Raw genomic sequence first — 15,183 nt, 5'->3', positions numbered from 1 at the left:
AAAAATTTTTGTGTTGACAATCATGCATTCACACTCACGAGTCAAATGTGACACCCGCAGCACCTGGACACAACTCGCATTCTTGATAGTAACACGTTTCTTGAGGTGCTGGACATACTACAGAAGATAAAACTGTCGAACGTAAACGGCAAACGTCAACACTACTTTTACCAATAAAGTTTTTCAATGCAATTAAGTACAGCTCAAAGTTGGCACAATAAATACATAAGCATACGTCATTCATTGGTTCGATTAGAACATGCTTTGGACGCATGGAATAGAACTTAGATTTGCTAATTTTTATACCCGGATTCTCTTCTTTCAAAGTGTGATATACTTCCTTTAAACTTCGGGTTAAAAAACGCTTGACTTTTTTAACTTTCGTGCCATTTTCTCTTACTGTTATAACATCTGCTTTATTAGGACTTTGTCTCGAACAATTGAAGTCATCATTCAAATAATATTGCATGACAATATCGCCTGTTTTTTTATCCAGTGGATGACCATTGTACTGCTCTGGTTTAGTATAAATACCTGGATTAGAGATAATATAACAATAGCTATAAAAATAAAACACGCAAAAAAATTGTGCATTGATTGTTATTACATAACAAAAAATTTATATTTTTACCTTGATTTGAAACAATTTTTCTTGCCTTATCAATCATGTAAATAGTAACTTCAGGAAATAACGTCAAAATTTCGAACTTTGTTAACAAAGGAACGATAATTGTTAAGAGTTTGATCACCTCTGAAAAACATGAGCAATTACTGATGGCCTTAGAGAAATTTTCTCTCAATTCTTGAGGGAAATAATCATTTAACTTTTTTACAGGCTCCTCAATAGGTACATCATAAATCTTTTGTAATTTACAATTTGTAGTATCAGAGAATGATGATACAAGCTCTCTCTTTTTTTTCATAACATATTTTTCAACACTTGTATTTTTTATGTTTCCTTTCTTACGCAAAGGAGATACTGGATTTTCTAAATTAGCAATTATTTTATCATTAAATTCATCCATGAAAATTGAGGTGTCTATAAACTTGTCTTCTTCGTCATTCCCTTCCATTGAAATATTGTCATCTGACATTGTTTCTTCTTCTTTTTCTGCTTGTATTGCATCGCAAGCTTTAATGATACGTTTATAGCAGTTACTACACACACTGTCACTAGCTTTTATATCAGGATTTGTAAATTTTCCTTGTAAAAATACAGCATAGTCACCAATTTTTTGAAAATTCACTTTGTTGCTACTATACACCACTTTAGTATGTACTTTGAAATAATTGGGGCATTTTAATCTTTGCGTAGAATACGTTAACATAGCTGACATGTTGTCAAGCAGAAATTCAAACACACACTGTCGCTACTTACTGAATAAATGATAAGACTATTTATAAGTATCATGGAATTTGTATACACAAACAGGACTACACACATAAAGGTCTATGACAACAGCTGACATCATAACAAGTCAATACTCGCCGATTATCATGTTATTTAAATGCTCGTGAGTGTGAATGCAAGATAGTCAACATAAAAAATTTTCTAGTTGAAAAATTTTTTTTTCTCAGTAACGAAGTAGAAACCGAAAATGGGACCTATACTGGATTGAAGGTAGCGTATCAGAGAATCTCCATAAAAATTATGAGCGCAAAAAAAAGTGGGGTTTTTTAAATAAATCGAGTTTTTTATGAGATGCATTTTTTGGAAAAAGTGCATAATCTTCTCGGAAATGCATTAGTGCATTTATTTTAATGCATAGATTTGAAGGCTCTGTATTTCTCTATCGTATAAAAAAAGATTTATTCGATTCCGATGATAAATAAGCATGCGCAAATCGATTGAAATTGAATACGATATTTTTTTTTTGTTAGTCTGTTTTCTGAAAGTGCATCTTTCAAGTACGTTGTTGATGCACCTATGCATCTTGGGGGGAAAAGAAAAAATAGGGGTCGTCTTATTTTGGGCCTAGAACATTATCCAAGTATTTTGATGATGTTTCGTTACCGGTCACCCGGTGCCCTGCATGATTTGAGGTGGAATTAGCCCTTTGACCGATCAAATTTTTTCTCTTTCAATAAATTCATTCAATTTTTTCAGATTTAGAATCAATCGACAAGAGCCATCTGGTTTTTGTTTTTCAAACAAAATTTTCGAGATAAATTGATTTTCGACATAGCTACATTTTTCAATCGCGCCTTTTTCCAATAATTTTGTAATTTAATCAGTAATATAGTCTTTTTATATAGTAAACCAATTAGGCTCTTAAGGTGCTATTCGTTGGAAAACTTTAGTTTTGAAAGGAATTTTGAAATCTTTAATCCAGTTCAAAATAGTGTGATCATTGAAATAACATTTCCAAACGTTGTAAAACTTTTTTAGTCTGCCAACAGGAGTACTTAATCAGCTTAAGATTTCTTCTATCGTGAGTGATACGTCGTCGGTTGATACGAGCGGGTAATGTTGCTCGTGCTTGCCCTGTTGAGACTGGTAACTCAGATGGTGTTGGGACGATTTCGAATGGTGTGGATTCGTTGAAGATGATTTCGGATATTGTCCGCTCTGTGAGTTCGATGGATGCTTGTTTAACTTGGTGAAATGGCGACGGAGCGGGCTCTTCGAGTTTTTTGGATTGAACGGTTTGTTCATCGAAGGCAATTTCTTGTTCAATTTTTCGAGTAACTGAGCTACTTTGATTTTTCTCTCTAAATCCTTGCTAAATAAAAATTCATCAATAGCTATAGAACCGAGAATACCTTTAAGCGGTTGTTTCAGTTTCATCATTATTAAGGAGCGTCTTGCAATAGACTCGTCACGTTGTAGGTCAAGTAGTAATTTACATGCCTCGCTTAAACATTAACTATGTTTACGTTATGTATCATCTTATCCTTGCAGAAGAGAGTTATTAAGGAACTCAAAACAGTAATGCATAAGATTATATCTTATCTTACTCCAAAATAAGGCAATTATCCCTGTCGATAATCGGAGCGTTCAAAAAATGTTTGAGTTTTGTATTGTCTTTAGGAGCTTCAACATAAACGCAGTTGGAAGGGCAGAAATATTTTTTGGCGAGCTCTTCTCGTTCCTCCATTGTAAGTATCTTCTCCAATATATATTTCCATCGAACGAGTGTCGACTCATTCATAGGAGGCGCATATGAGTTTTCAGCAACGATACGCTTACTGATTGCTTCCAAATATTTCTCATCGAGAGTTGGTAATTCAGGGACTGAAAGTTTACTAAGTTGATCGGTTGATTCTGTTGCTTGAGTAGATTCTGCGAGTTGCGTTGCTGAAGAGTTGGCTGTAGGTAGAAAGGAATGGTAGGAGCAGCAGAAGCCGGTGTCAACGATTGACGGAGCGCAAGCTACGACGTAGATAGCGGGCGCAGAACGAGCAAGTCGATGGGAACGAATCGTGATAACTAGTCAGTTGAAGATGACGAGGAGTTGCTATAGCTCCAGTCGTCTGAAGGTGGACTCGACGAATAGTCTGTAATTACACAGACTACATCAATTCGTGCTCGCGCTTAATCTTAGAAATTAATTTATATAATCAAATTAATGAACTTAGCAAATTAATGAGCTTAGCTCATATATAATTTGAACACGTATAAGCTTGAAATGTGAGCTTCCGCTAATCTTAAGTTATCAAATAACTGAGTCTAACTCAGATTTCACTAGATTTAAAAAATGTAGCTGATTAAACCAGTCGTTCTGTAAGAAAAAATTTTATCGTGAAAAGAAAAAAGGAAAGGTTAACCTACATTTTCCTCGATGATATTTGACTAATGTTCGTCTGAGTCTTTTCATTCTTTTCTCAAAGCGTCGGTTTTCTTTTTCAACAAAGCTTTACGTTTTCGTCCTCTTCCCCTTTTGACAGAAAAATCAATTTTTCCTAGGAGAGATATGAACACGAAGGCACAAAAATAAGGGATGACGTTCATGGTAAGATGAGTGAAGCGGGTTACGTTGTTTTTTTCTTCATTTAGACTTTCAATTTTGTGGCACAGAAGGCATAAAGGAATTTTAAGGAAGAGGCTTATATTTATAATTCACTTCCATAAATATTCAATCTGTTTCTACACTGACGGCTGGAAAACTGATACGAATTCTCCATCGGCTTAGCTTGCTACAGCCCTCTACCCTATGAATTCTCCCTCCAAATAAAGATTTCTCGCCGAACCTCCATCTTCACTGCGTAAGCTCTCGCCATACAATTAACCCTAGAATATATTCTCGAACAATACATCATCGATTTACTCAGCGATTTACTACATTTTCACCGATTTACTCAGCAACTTGCAGGCTATAAACTGCTTCGAAGAATTTTACCCCTTAGTACTCACATCAATATTCAAAATAAAGAACTTAATTTTACAACTCGAAAACCGCAACCGTCACATCTCATTTGTCTGGATACCCGAACCCAACCATCTAGTCATCTTGGACGATGAAAAAGTTGACGCTTTAAGTTAGAGACGTTATCGAAAATGACACGTCCTTGAATTTCACCTTACCTTTTTCATACTTTCACCTTATCACCATCTTAATAATCGACACCGAATTTGAACAATTTTTCGAACACTACCGTCCTGATACTAAATTTTTCTACTTCATAATTTGCCACTTCAATTAAAAAAAGAAAAAAATCCTGGTTTCACTCGCTATAGACTACTGCCGCTCAAGCATAGTTATAATCAGTCGCATTCACAGCAAGCACTATAATCTCGCTTATAATCTATTCAGGAATAAATTCTGTGCCTCATCTGTATGTCTCTGTGGGCAGGGTTAGGAGAACCTCGATCACGTTATTTGGTCCTGCCCACGCTTTTTGACTCAACGCACTTGACTCCTACGATCCCTGGTAAAGATGAAACTTTCACTACCCTACTTTATAAACCCTTCTAAAGCTCTCAAAAATAAATACCTAAGTTACTTTACTAGAATTTTCACGTGAATGCGACCTCTCTATATAATGCCTTTTTTACCACTATTTTAAATCTCACCTTCTAATCTATCCCTAGGATTAATCTCTGCACTTGAATAACCTGGGACGTCCTACATCCTCAAATGAGTACCGGAGAACGCTCTAAATGTTATGTTACAGACAAGAAAACTTTTCTTTATAAACGAAATTCTCTTCAATTTGTATCTACCATCAACAATAACCTCAAAATGCGCTTGCGCACAAACAGTTGATGAATGGATAAGTTAGAACCAATATAAAAAGAAAAAGAAGTTGGTAGTTCGATCAAAATTATTCAGACCAACTATGAAGCGGATAAAAAAAATGTATATTTGTAACATATAAAATACAAATGTATATTTATATTTTTATTCTCAGAACTATGTATTCAACTATGAATAATAATAAACATAAATATTTAGAAGAATTTGTTTCACATCAAGATACTTTAGGAATATATGTCTTGCTGATTTAATTCTGTTTGAAGTCGCAAGCCTATGAGTTGATGATACGACATTAATATTACATACACTCGTACATTAATATTATACCTATGAGGATGTACGATTTTCATTATATTTATAATATTCTGAGTAAAACTATAATAATTATTTCTATATTGACATCGCAGGATCAACAGTATCTACTTAACAACAAGCACAATCTTTGAAAGAATATACTTCTGGCTTAAGTTATTATTATTTTAAATAGAATTAGTACAATTATCAACTTGATACGTACTTTATAAGGATCTTATCCAGACTAAAGAATACATAAATAGAGTAGACCTGTTATCGGTATTTTGTGAAAATTATTTTTATTTAGAGCAGTCTTTCATAGAAAATTCACAATAATTTTCCAAAACTTTTTTTCGTGTTAGAGACAAAATAAAAAATTAAACAATCATAAATTTACTACAAAGTTTGTTATACAAGAGTATTAACAGATTACAGGATGAAAGTTTATTGAAGCAGCGCTCAGGACCTGTAGTACAAGGGAATGTACGAGTAATGCATGCATATCATGCCCGAGGATAAGTGCATGACTGCTCCTAGAAATAATGCTCTTATTTGTGAAGTACTTGTTTCAGGTTGCCAGTACAAAAGCTAATACAAAAAAAATTTGCTCATTTGTTAATCATAATTAAATGAAATGTTTGTTACTGAAAAAGTGAGTTTAAAATGAAAACACATGCCGGATAAAGTTTAGTTTTTAATTTTTGTCGTTAATGATAAACTCACTGGAGTTAATCACACTTGCTGAGTGAACGATAAGTTTGTAATGACAAGTTCATTACAAAACTTTCTTAGGTTTTAAAGAGATCAAGCTTTATTTAGATCTCATGTTTTTTTATAAAATACCAAATATTCTATAAAAGAGATTTTGTTTCTAGTAATCAGTTATCACGAGTGTTTCAAATGAACTTTGAAGAATATATTCGAAGAAAAGTTTGAACATTAATGAAGATTATAGGAAATGTGATTCAACGTAAATATTTAATTAATCTCTATGTAGTGAAATAAAAAATCTATAGTGATGTATTTTGTAATGCGATGCATTACAAGGCTTTGCCTGAGAGTGTTGCATTACTTTCAACATCGCAGAGAAGCTACCCCCGCCCCTTGCCGCCCCGTAACCAGCCGAATAAAATTGTTTTACTCGCGCCCTAATAGAAACCCTACTTTATTTTCAAATTCGCCCATCCACGACCGGCAAAACGATGCAACGAGGCAAACCGCGCGATCCGACCGATGAGTGAAAATGGAGCCCACGATGAAAAAAGAGAGCACATGCACATACACACTCCTGACCACGTGTTGCTGACTGGAGGAAAACATACAGGAAAACCGACAGAAAAATGCAGCAAAAATACGTGCGAGTGGACACGTTACACATCCAGCCCATATTCTGGGGAAGCTGACACATCCGGAGCGACTAGGAAATCGTAGATGAAGCGGCAGTGGGCAATCAGCTGTGCCAGGTTGCTGCGTACCATTGACGACACCCTAAGCGCCACACACACTGCAGCTGACCACTGGCAAACATCCGGATGTACACACATGACCGAGGGGGAGCGCTCCAGGAGGTGCTCCAGAGACCAGCAGCAAAGCATGGTGTCTAAACGAGAGCAAGCGAGACAGACTAAACAAGAATAAGTGAAACAGGCATACTCATAAACGACAAATAGTCTGTTATACTAAATCAACATAATTGACTGATGAAATTGGAACCTCTGACCAAACTCACCGGTGATATCACGACCAATAAACGAATGAGAATAAAATTTGATTTCCGTCCGCACGGAAAAATAAATAGGACTAGGGGTAGATCTTTCTCATCAATCAATGCTGACCGACTTAGTAGGGGGTGAGAGAGGGAAAATAGCGACGAGCTAGGAAATAAAATGAGGGCACTATTACTTTTCTAATTTCCATATTGACCAATGACGGAAATATTCGGAGGGTGCTACCGATATCCGAATTAGCATATCGGCCAATAAAATAATTTCTTCTCGGAAAGAGGAGAAGTAAAGGATCTTTGACCCTGAAGAGTCGTTACTTGTCCATTTTGTCACTGATCGTGAGCTCCGCTGCAAGCAGATCCTGCTACGAGCCGAGAAAATCGAGTGATTTGGAAGCAGTCGAGTGAATCTTCAGGTCTGAAGTACGTAAGTAGATAAAGTGCCACTTATTAGTGAGAATTCGGTGTTGCCGTGCGTGATTTGCCGTATCCTTGATTCCGCAGATGCTGGGAACAAAGTGTTCCGACCGAATTGTGCCGACCAACCGCCATTTTTTTTCTAGACTAACTCGAGCGAGGATTCAGATAATTAGGTTAAGTGCTACTCACCGTCGAAATTTAGGGATTGCGCGTATAATTTATCGTGTGTTTGATTTGCCGGGACATGTGGATCTGTTGCCGCCGTGCATTAAATCGCATCGAGCCGCGCTGATCATCCGCCATTCTGACCGACTACGTACCCTATCTATATTATCACTAGTCCGGAAAACGGATCCACAGGCATTGCGGCGGAGGTATTTCGTGTGTGCGGCTTAGATCCCCCCAAATTCCCCGCCACAATTTTCATAAAAAAGGAAAAGCTACACTTTTTGTATAGTTTATATAAGGAAAGATTTTCAAGAAAATGAAATAAATTCTTTCGTAATTAATTTTCCTATTAAAGCATTTCTTTCTATGAAACAAAATAAATAAATTTTACAAAATTTGTTAATTATCATATACGAAAGACATATCTCCATGAAAATGAGGAAATTTGTTTTGTATTACAATTTCCAAATATTTTAGTATTATAGTGCCTTTTTGGTGAAAGATCTTTTGGATAAAGTTCTGAAGCTGGCCGACACGGTTCACGCCGTAAACCCTCAACAGCCTAGGCAGCAGGTCAGCGAAATTTCTGATTTCGTTGCTCTCGTCAAGCAGATGCGCAAGCTTACGGCGAAAATCGACGCGATTACCAATCAGCAAAGCCGTTCACGCTCTCGCTCCCGCCGAGGACACGAAAAACGCGGTCGCGGTAAAACTCCTGGACCGATGTCGAATAACGATTCCTCGGACGGGTACCTTTGTTTTTACCATAAAAGGTTTCAGGAGCGTGCAGAAAAGTGCCGTGGACGATGTACCTGGTCGGGAAACGACGCGCGCCGTCAGTAAACGTGGCGAGTTCTGACGACTTCGCGCATCGCCGAATTCATGTGAAGGACGTTAATTCAAATAAATCTTTCCTCGTGGATACCGGTGCTCACTTGTGCGTATACCCGCGAAAATGGCTTGCCAAGGAGACCAAGAAAAGTGCTTACGAACTCTGCCGCTAACGGATCTACAATTAGCACCTACGGAATCGTGCCCCTATGTCTTAACCTATCGCTACGCCGCGAGTTTAACTGGCCGTTCGTCATCGCCGACGTGGGTTCCGCGATTATTGGAATGGATTTCCTCTCGCACTATGGCTTGTTAATCGATCCAAAAAGAAAAACCTTGATCGATAATACCACAGGTTTGTCAGTGCGCGGAATTTCGTCCGAGTATGGAAAGGCATCAGTTAAAACAGTGATCGGTGTTTCTGTGTATCACGAGCTTCTGGCCAAGTACCCGGACCTCACGCGCCCGCCAAGTTTTCGAAAAGGCGAAGTCAAGCACCGAGTACAGCACCATATCAAGACGACGCCTGGTCCGCCAATACGTGCGAAGCCTCGTCGCCTTAGACCTGACCGGATGAAGGTGGTGAAAGCCGAATTCGGTATGCTGTTGCGGCAAGGCGTCATTCGACCATCGAAGAGCCCATGGTCGACGCCACTCCACGTCGCTGCCAAGTAGGACGGAAGCCCACGTCCATGCGGTGATTATCGCGCCCTCAACGAACGCACCGTCGCAGACAACTACACTCCGCCACACATCGAAGATTTTGCGTATAATCTGCACGGCAAAAAGGTATTTTCGAAAATCGACCTCGTGCGCGCGTTTCATCAAATTCCCATCGCACCGGAAGACACCGAAAAAGCAGCGCTTACAACGCCTTTCGGTTTATTCGAGCCGCTCATGATGATGTTCTGTCTAAGAAACGCTGCGCAGACGTGCCAACGCTTTGTTGACTAGATTGTACGCGGTTTAGATTTTGTATTTGCGTACATCGACGATTTCTTGATCGCATCGGTTGATGAGAAGCAACACCTCGAACACTTGAAGATTTTGTTCGATCGTTTTTCTGAGTACGGCGTGGTAGTTAATCCCGGGAAATGTGTGTTCGGTCAAAGCGAAATAACTTTTCTCGGGTACAAAGTTAATTGTAACGGCATCGCCCCGATGGAAGAACGCGTTGAGTCGATCATCAAGTATTCGCTGCCATCTACGATTAAAAGTCTCCGCGGTTATCTCGGTATGTTTAACTTTTATCGTAGATTCGTACCTCACGCCGCCGCTATTCTCCAACCATTGAACAATTTGCTAACTGGCGTGAGGAAAAGCAAAGAACCCGTAAACTGAACCGATGAAGCTCGTGACGCTTTTAATAAATCAAAAGGCGCTCTCGCAAAAGCAACAATGCTTGCGCACCCCGTTCCTGGCGCGCCCATCAGCATTGTCGTAGATGCTTCGGATTTTGCCATTGGAGGTGCTTTGCAACAACGCGTGAATAATGCATGGCAACCTTTAGCTTTTTACACCAAGTTTTTAACGCAGACCGAACGAAAGTACAGCGCATATGACCGAGAACTTTACTCGATTTACAAATCGGTTAAACGTTTCAGATATATGGTGGAAGGTAGGAACTTTACAATTTTTACGGACCATAAGCCTATTACTTACGCTTTCCAGCAGAATTTAGATAAATGTTCACCACGTCAATTTAGATATCTGGATTACATTTCGCAATTCACTACTGATATTAGGCATATTAAAGATTCCGAAAATTGTGTTGCCGATGCTTTGTCTCGCGTCGAAGCAATCGCCTCATCCGTCGATCACGATTCTCTCGCTTCTGCTCAGAAAAGCGATCTCGAGTTGCGCGAATTGCTCTCATCCAAAATTTCGTCATTGAAACTGAAAAAGGTTTATTTTCCGGATTACAACGTGCATTTATATTGTGATACGACAAGCGACGTCGTACGACCATATGTGCCCTTACCTTTACGTCGTGCCGTTTTTAACTCACTACATTGCCTTTCGCACCCTGGCACACGCGCATCTCAACAACTGGTAACTTCGCGTTTCGTTTGGCCTAATATTAACAAAAATTGTAAAGAGTGGACGCGAGCGTGCATTTCATGCCAACGATGCAAAGTTACTCGACACGTGTACTCTCCAGTCGCGCAATTTGAGAAATTAGCCAATCGATTCGAACATATACACATTGATATTATAACCATGAGTTATTGTCAAGGGTTCCGTTATTGTCTAACATGCGTCGATCGTTTTTCTCGCTGGCCTGAAGTAGTCCCTCTTAGCGACATGGAAGCTAACACCGTTGCTAAAGCTTTACTCTCGACTTGGATTGCTCGATTCGGCGTGCCCGCGCGTATAACTACCGACCAAGGCCGTCAATTCGAATCAGCTCTTTTTGCAGAATTATGTAATTTGTTAGGTACAAAGCGAATTCGGTCGACAAGTTACCATCCACAAGCAAACGGCCAAGTAGAAAGAGTGCACAGGCAACTTAAAGCAGCAATAAGATGTCACGACGGTAACGATTGGGTATCCATACTACCTGTAGTGCTTTTAGGTATGCGTAGTGCATTAAAGGAGGATCTCGGAGCGACGGCGGCCGAACTTGTATACGGCGCCGGATTGCGTTTACCGGCGGAATTTTTCCACGCAAGCAACCTAAATCCGACCTGAGATTTTGTTGAAGCTTTCAAAAAGCGTATTTTTAACGTTAAGCCATCACTTACACGACGACATGGCGAAAAAAACGTTTTTATTTTTAAGAATTTAGCCACTACTTCTTATGTCTTTTTGCGCTACGACGCCGTACGAGGTCCATCCGACCCTCCGTACGACGGGCCTTATAAAGTCCTCGAACGTAACGACAAATCTTTCGTTATCGATATAAACGATAAAAAGGTTCGCGTTTCTATCGACAAACTCAAGCCCGCATTCATTGTATCCGACGACATCGAAAACAATGTAAATAATAAATGTAATCGTGAACGTTACGACGAAGTGGACTACGATATCACAGTACAACGTAATGATGATAAAGTTACGCCTCCGATTCGAGTCGTTCCTCCACCTGTTAATGCCGAGCAGCATAACATCAATTGTAATAACAACGAAGCGCCTGTCAATGTCCAACAGCCATGTCTCGTTAACAATAACCGCTTTACCACTCGTTCTGGACGAAATGTTCATTTTCCAGACCGTTACCAAGCTGGTTTTTTATAGTTTGTTTGCGTACCTTGATGATTGTTTAGTTTAATCCTAGTTCAGCGTTACCACTGGTAAGGGGGTGATGTGGCGTGCACTTTCTCTCCACGTGTCGGCCAGAAGTTCACCGTTTGTTGCAAGAAAAACTTCATAAATCTTGTACGAATTGCTGGAGATTTTATGGCCATCAGCAATAAACGCATTAAACGTCGACGGTCGCTCGTCTGCGTTTATGAGTTTGCTTAAAGGAAAGCGCACGCACAACCTGCGTTTTTTTAATGTTAACCCGCTGTCCCAGCTACCCTTCCACGGATCTCGTGGGAGGGACTTGCCTGATTCACGGGATTTTTTCCGAGGAGAAACGCCAAGTAGCTGGGGCGAGTTTGCCACTCCAGCGCGAACCCGAGACTAGCAAACAGCTCGGCCTTCTGCCGGCTTCACGGTCTACGTTCTGCCGAGTCGTGTGATACTTGTAATTCTTAGCCTGGATCAAATAAAGTTATCCTTACACCATCAATATAGTTTATTTCACCCCGCGCTCACGGCCTCAACTCAAAGTTTTTTTCATATAATAATTTACTTTCATGAATTCTGTCTTATTAGTTCTCTACGAATATGTCTGTTTTTCAAGTGTACAATGAAAGATTTGAGTTATTTGTTGAATAATATGATATTAACTATAACATAATATATAGAAATACCTAATCTGAGTCAAATGAAAATAACATTATAAGTGTTGATGATAAATTAATTAATTAATATAACGGCCGGGGCCGTTTTCGCGGAAAATTGCCCGCGCACGAGGCCGAGCATGGCCAAGCGGGCAAGCGAGCGCGAAGCGAAGTAGAGAGAGACAGAGCGAGACTCGATGAGGCGCGTGCCGCGGCGGTAGAGTGGGGAGAGGAGACGATTTTCCGGCACTGGGACCTGGGAGCTGGAGCTGTTGTTACGCGCGCGCGCGAAGAAAAGAGAAATAAGAGAAAAGGAGAACGACCAAAAAAAAAATAATAAAAGTGAAAGTGCGCAAGAGAGTTTAACATCATCCCCGAGGATCGCCAGAGCCCGTGGACCGTCACCTCCAGTGGGCGATTCGCAGGAGCAGAGCTTGTCCGCCCGAGCAAGGGCGATAGCGAGGGCGATTAGCGAGAAGGAGTAGTCTGTCTGCAGCAGCTACTTCCCGGTGAGTTTCTTCGTGTTCGTAAGCGACAACTTAGCGTGCGTTAGTTGCGCGAGCGAGCGTCTCTCTCTCTCTCTCTCTAAAGTAGAATTCGAAGCGAAATCTCGGCATGCGGTATTGTGTGAAAAATCTGACTAAGTGAATAAAGCCCGATTTGACCTACTCAAGTGTTGTCGTTGTGTTGGGCGTACCCAGGAAGGCACCTTGATCCCTTTTCAGGGCAGCACGTGTCCGTCCGTGCGCGGCGGAACACCAGGAAGCGGCTAGCTGATCGGGGCGGCGGTGAGCCCCGCACCGAGCAGCGAAGACAAAATTGTTGACAGGCCGCGAGAATAATTTAATTATTTTCCGGGCCGTTACATTAAATAATAAAGAATTCGTCAAGACTTGTTTGTAAAATTAGTGCAATATAGGTTTAGAGTCATTTGTGTTAACATAATAATATGTTTTATTAATAAATATTTGTTATAGATGATATTATCATTATGATGAACTAGATGAACTTAGAATTTGTACAAATACTAATAATCAGTTTATCGATGAACATAATCACAACTATATAAGAATAATAAATTGTTATTATTACGCGTTTTACTTATAATATGAATGTATAGATGGATGCCTATTTTGCACGCGCTCTTAAAGTTGTTTTCAATTTAATATTTTGTATGATCTCCTTGTGTATCGATAACATTGTGATCTTCTAGACATTGAATCATTGAGCATAGTAAATTAGTGTCTCATTAGTTAGGGCTAACCACGATTCTCCGATTTATAGACCAAATTTTTCGTTATCAAGAGCTTGCTGAGGTCTCCAACTCTTCATTATCTTCGCCCAAAATATAATCAAGCCTTTGCAAGGGCTGAATTCAATATAGGCTTTCGTGCATAAGTGATAGAGAGCGAAAAAAGCTCTCGTATGGTCTCAAATGAAACAGCTTCACTAAACCAGATGCTGAAAAAAATGATTCATACCGTCTTTGGATGTAGCAAACACATTTCATTTATGAATACAGTTCTACTCCATTTTGCCACTGCCTGATTTAAATCGTGACAGGGCAAACAGCGATAATCGCTGGCCCTGTGTGCGGCACTCTCCTCGCACGGACGCAGCGACTAGGCATGGCTATGGCAACATGGCATTTACGCTTGGTTTATTGCAGGGCTTGGAAGATGTGAGCGCGGACGGAGGAAGGGGGCTCGAGATGAGGGCGAGAGCGAGAAGAGCAGAAAGTGAGAAGGAGAGCAGCTAATTAGTGGAGAGGGGGTGAATCGGTGGATTCTTAAGCGAGAGAATTCGCGGGAATCGAAAGAGAAATCAGAGGGAAAGCCGAGAGAAAACCAGAGAAAAGATCTAGCCAAAAAACCAGTAAGAGAGTCCGAAAAAAGGTGGAGAGAGAGACAGAAGAACTCTTGTGAGTCTGAGCTGTCGAGGATACTCTCCGGAGGCGCAGTGCCCTGAAGTACCAGGACACGAGTTCGGCACACGGCCATCACTGCCGAGGCAAAGGTCGCCACGAGGTCCTGACAAGGCGCGTCTTTTGGCTATCACCCCTCATTACCATCTTCGAGGCTCGACAGCCGCGCAGGTGTCTTCATCCCTCGAATGCCTCTGCCAGTTAGGCTGCACTTCCATCGTCTCCGGACTGTCACCTACGAGCGGAGTACGACGAAACCTGGTGGCTCGCTCTTTAGAGCATCCAACTTTCTTTCTCTCTCTGTAACAGCTCTCGCTCGGAACTTCGCGGCCGTGATTTTATCCTTTTGCGTCGAGAACAAAAAAAAGCGAATTGGCCCGTGTTCTCTTTGCTTAAATTAAATTAAATTGCTCGATTGTCGCGTTTCCACGAGTGAGCGAATACGCTCACTCTTTGTAATTTTGTTATTAATTCGGATTTTATTCATTTATTGATTCGCGTTTTGGTATGTGAGCGAGTCCGCTTACTCACACTATAATTATTTATTTAATTTTGTAATTGATTTTATTGGGCGTAATAAAGAGATCGCCGTTTATACATATATATTTATATATATATATATATATATATGAAATTGGTGTATGATATGTCTTAATTGCTTGGCCTCAATTTTTCAGCCATTCGCGGTGAATTTGTGTTTGTGGGAGTTAGCGTCGGTTTTCTTAACCGAAGTAG

General features: G+C 40.1%; 1 protein-coding gene across 1 annotated transcript; it reads left to right on the top strand.

Moving 5' to 3' along the window:
- The first annotated feature begins 10,032 nt into the window (after positions 1-10,032).
- Positions 10,033-11,871, top strand: LOC131664081 (uncharacterized). The gene is made up of 4 exons (XM_058934947.1): positions 10,033-10,181; positions 10,239-10,726; positions 10,871-11,259; positions 11,416-11,871. The coding sequence occupies exons 1-4, from the start codon at positions 10,033-10,035 to the stop codon at positions 11,869-11,871; spliced, it is 1,482 nt and encodes a 493-aa protein (XP_058790930.1).
- The last annotated feature ends 3,312 nt before the right edge of the window (positions 11,872-15,183 follow it).

Source organism: Phymastichus coffea, unplaced genomic scaffold, assembly GCF_024137745.1.
Source record: "Phymastichus coffea isolate CEN01 unplaced genomic scaffold, Cenicafe_Pcof_1.1 PCOF00040, whole genome shotgun sequence".
Taxonomy (NCBI): domain Eukaryota; kingdom Metazoa; phylum Arthropoda; class Insecta; order Hymenoptera; family Eulophidae; genus Phymastichus; species Phymastichus coffea.
Note: the sequence above shows the minus strand (reverse complement) of the source record. Positions and strands in the feature narration are given on the sequence as shown.

Bases quoted from the DNA above. Each gene is read 5' to 3' on its own strand.
- LOC131664081 (XM_058934947.1), top strand. From the start codon at position 10,033: ATGCTTGCGCACCCCGTTCCTGGCGCGCCCATCAGCATTGTCGTAGAT. The intron at 10,182-10,238 runs GTACAGCGCATA...TAAACGTTTCAG, and splicing joins TTAACGCAGACCGAACGAAA to ATATATGGTGGAAGGTAGGA. The intron at 11,260-11,415 runs GTATACGGCGCC...TTTATTTTTAAG, and splicing joins GAGCGACGGCGGCCGAACTT to AATTTAGCCACTACTTCTTA.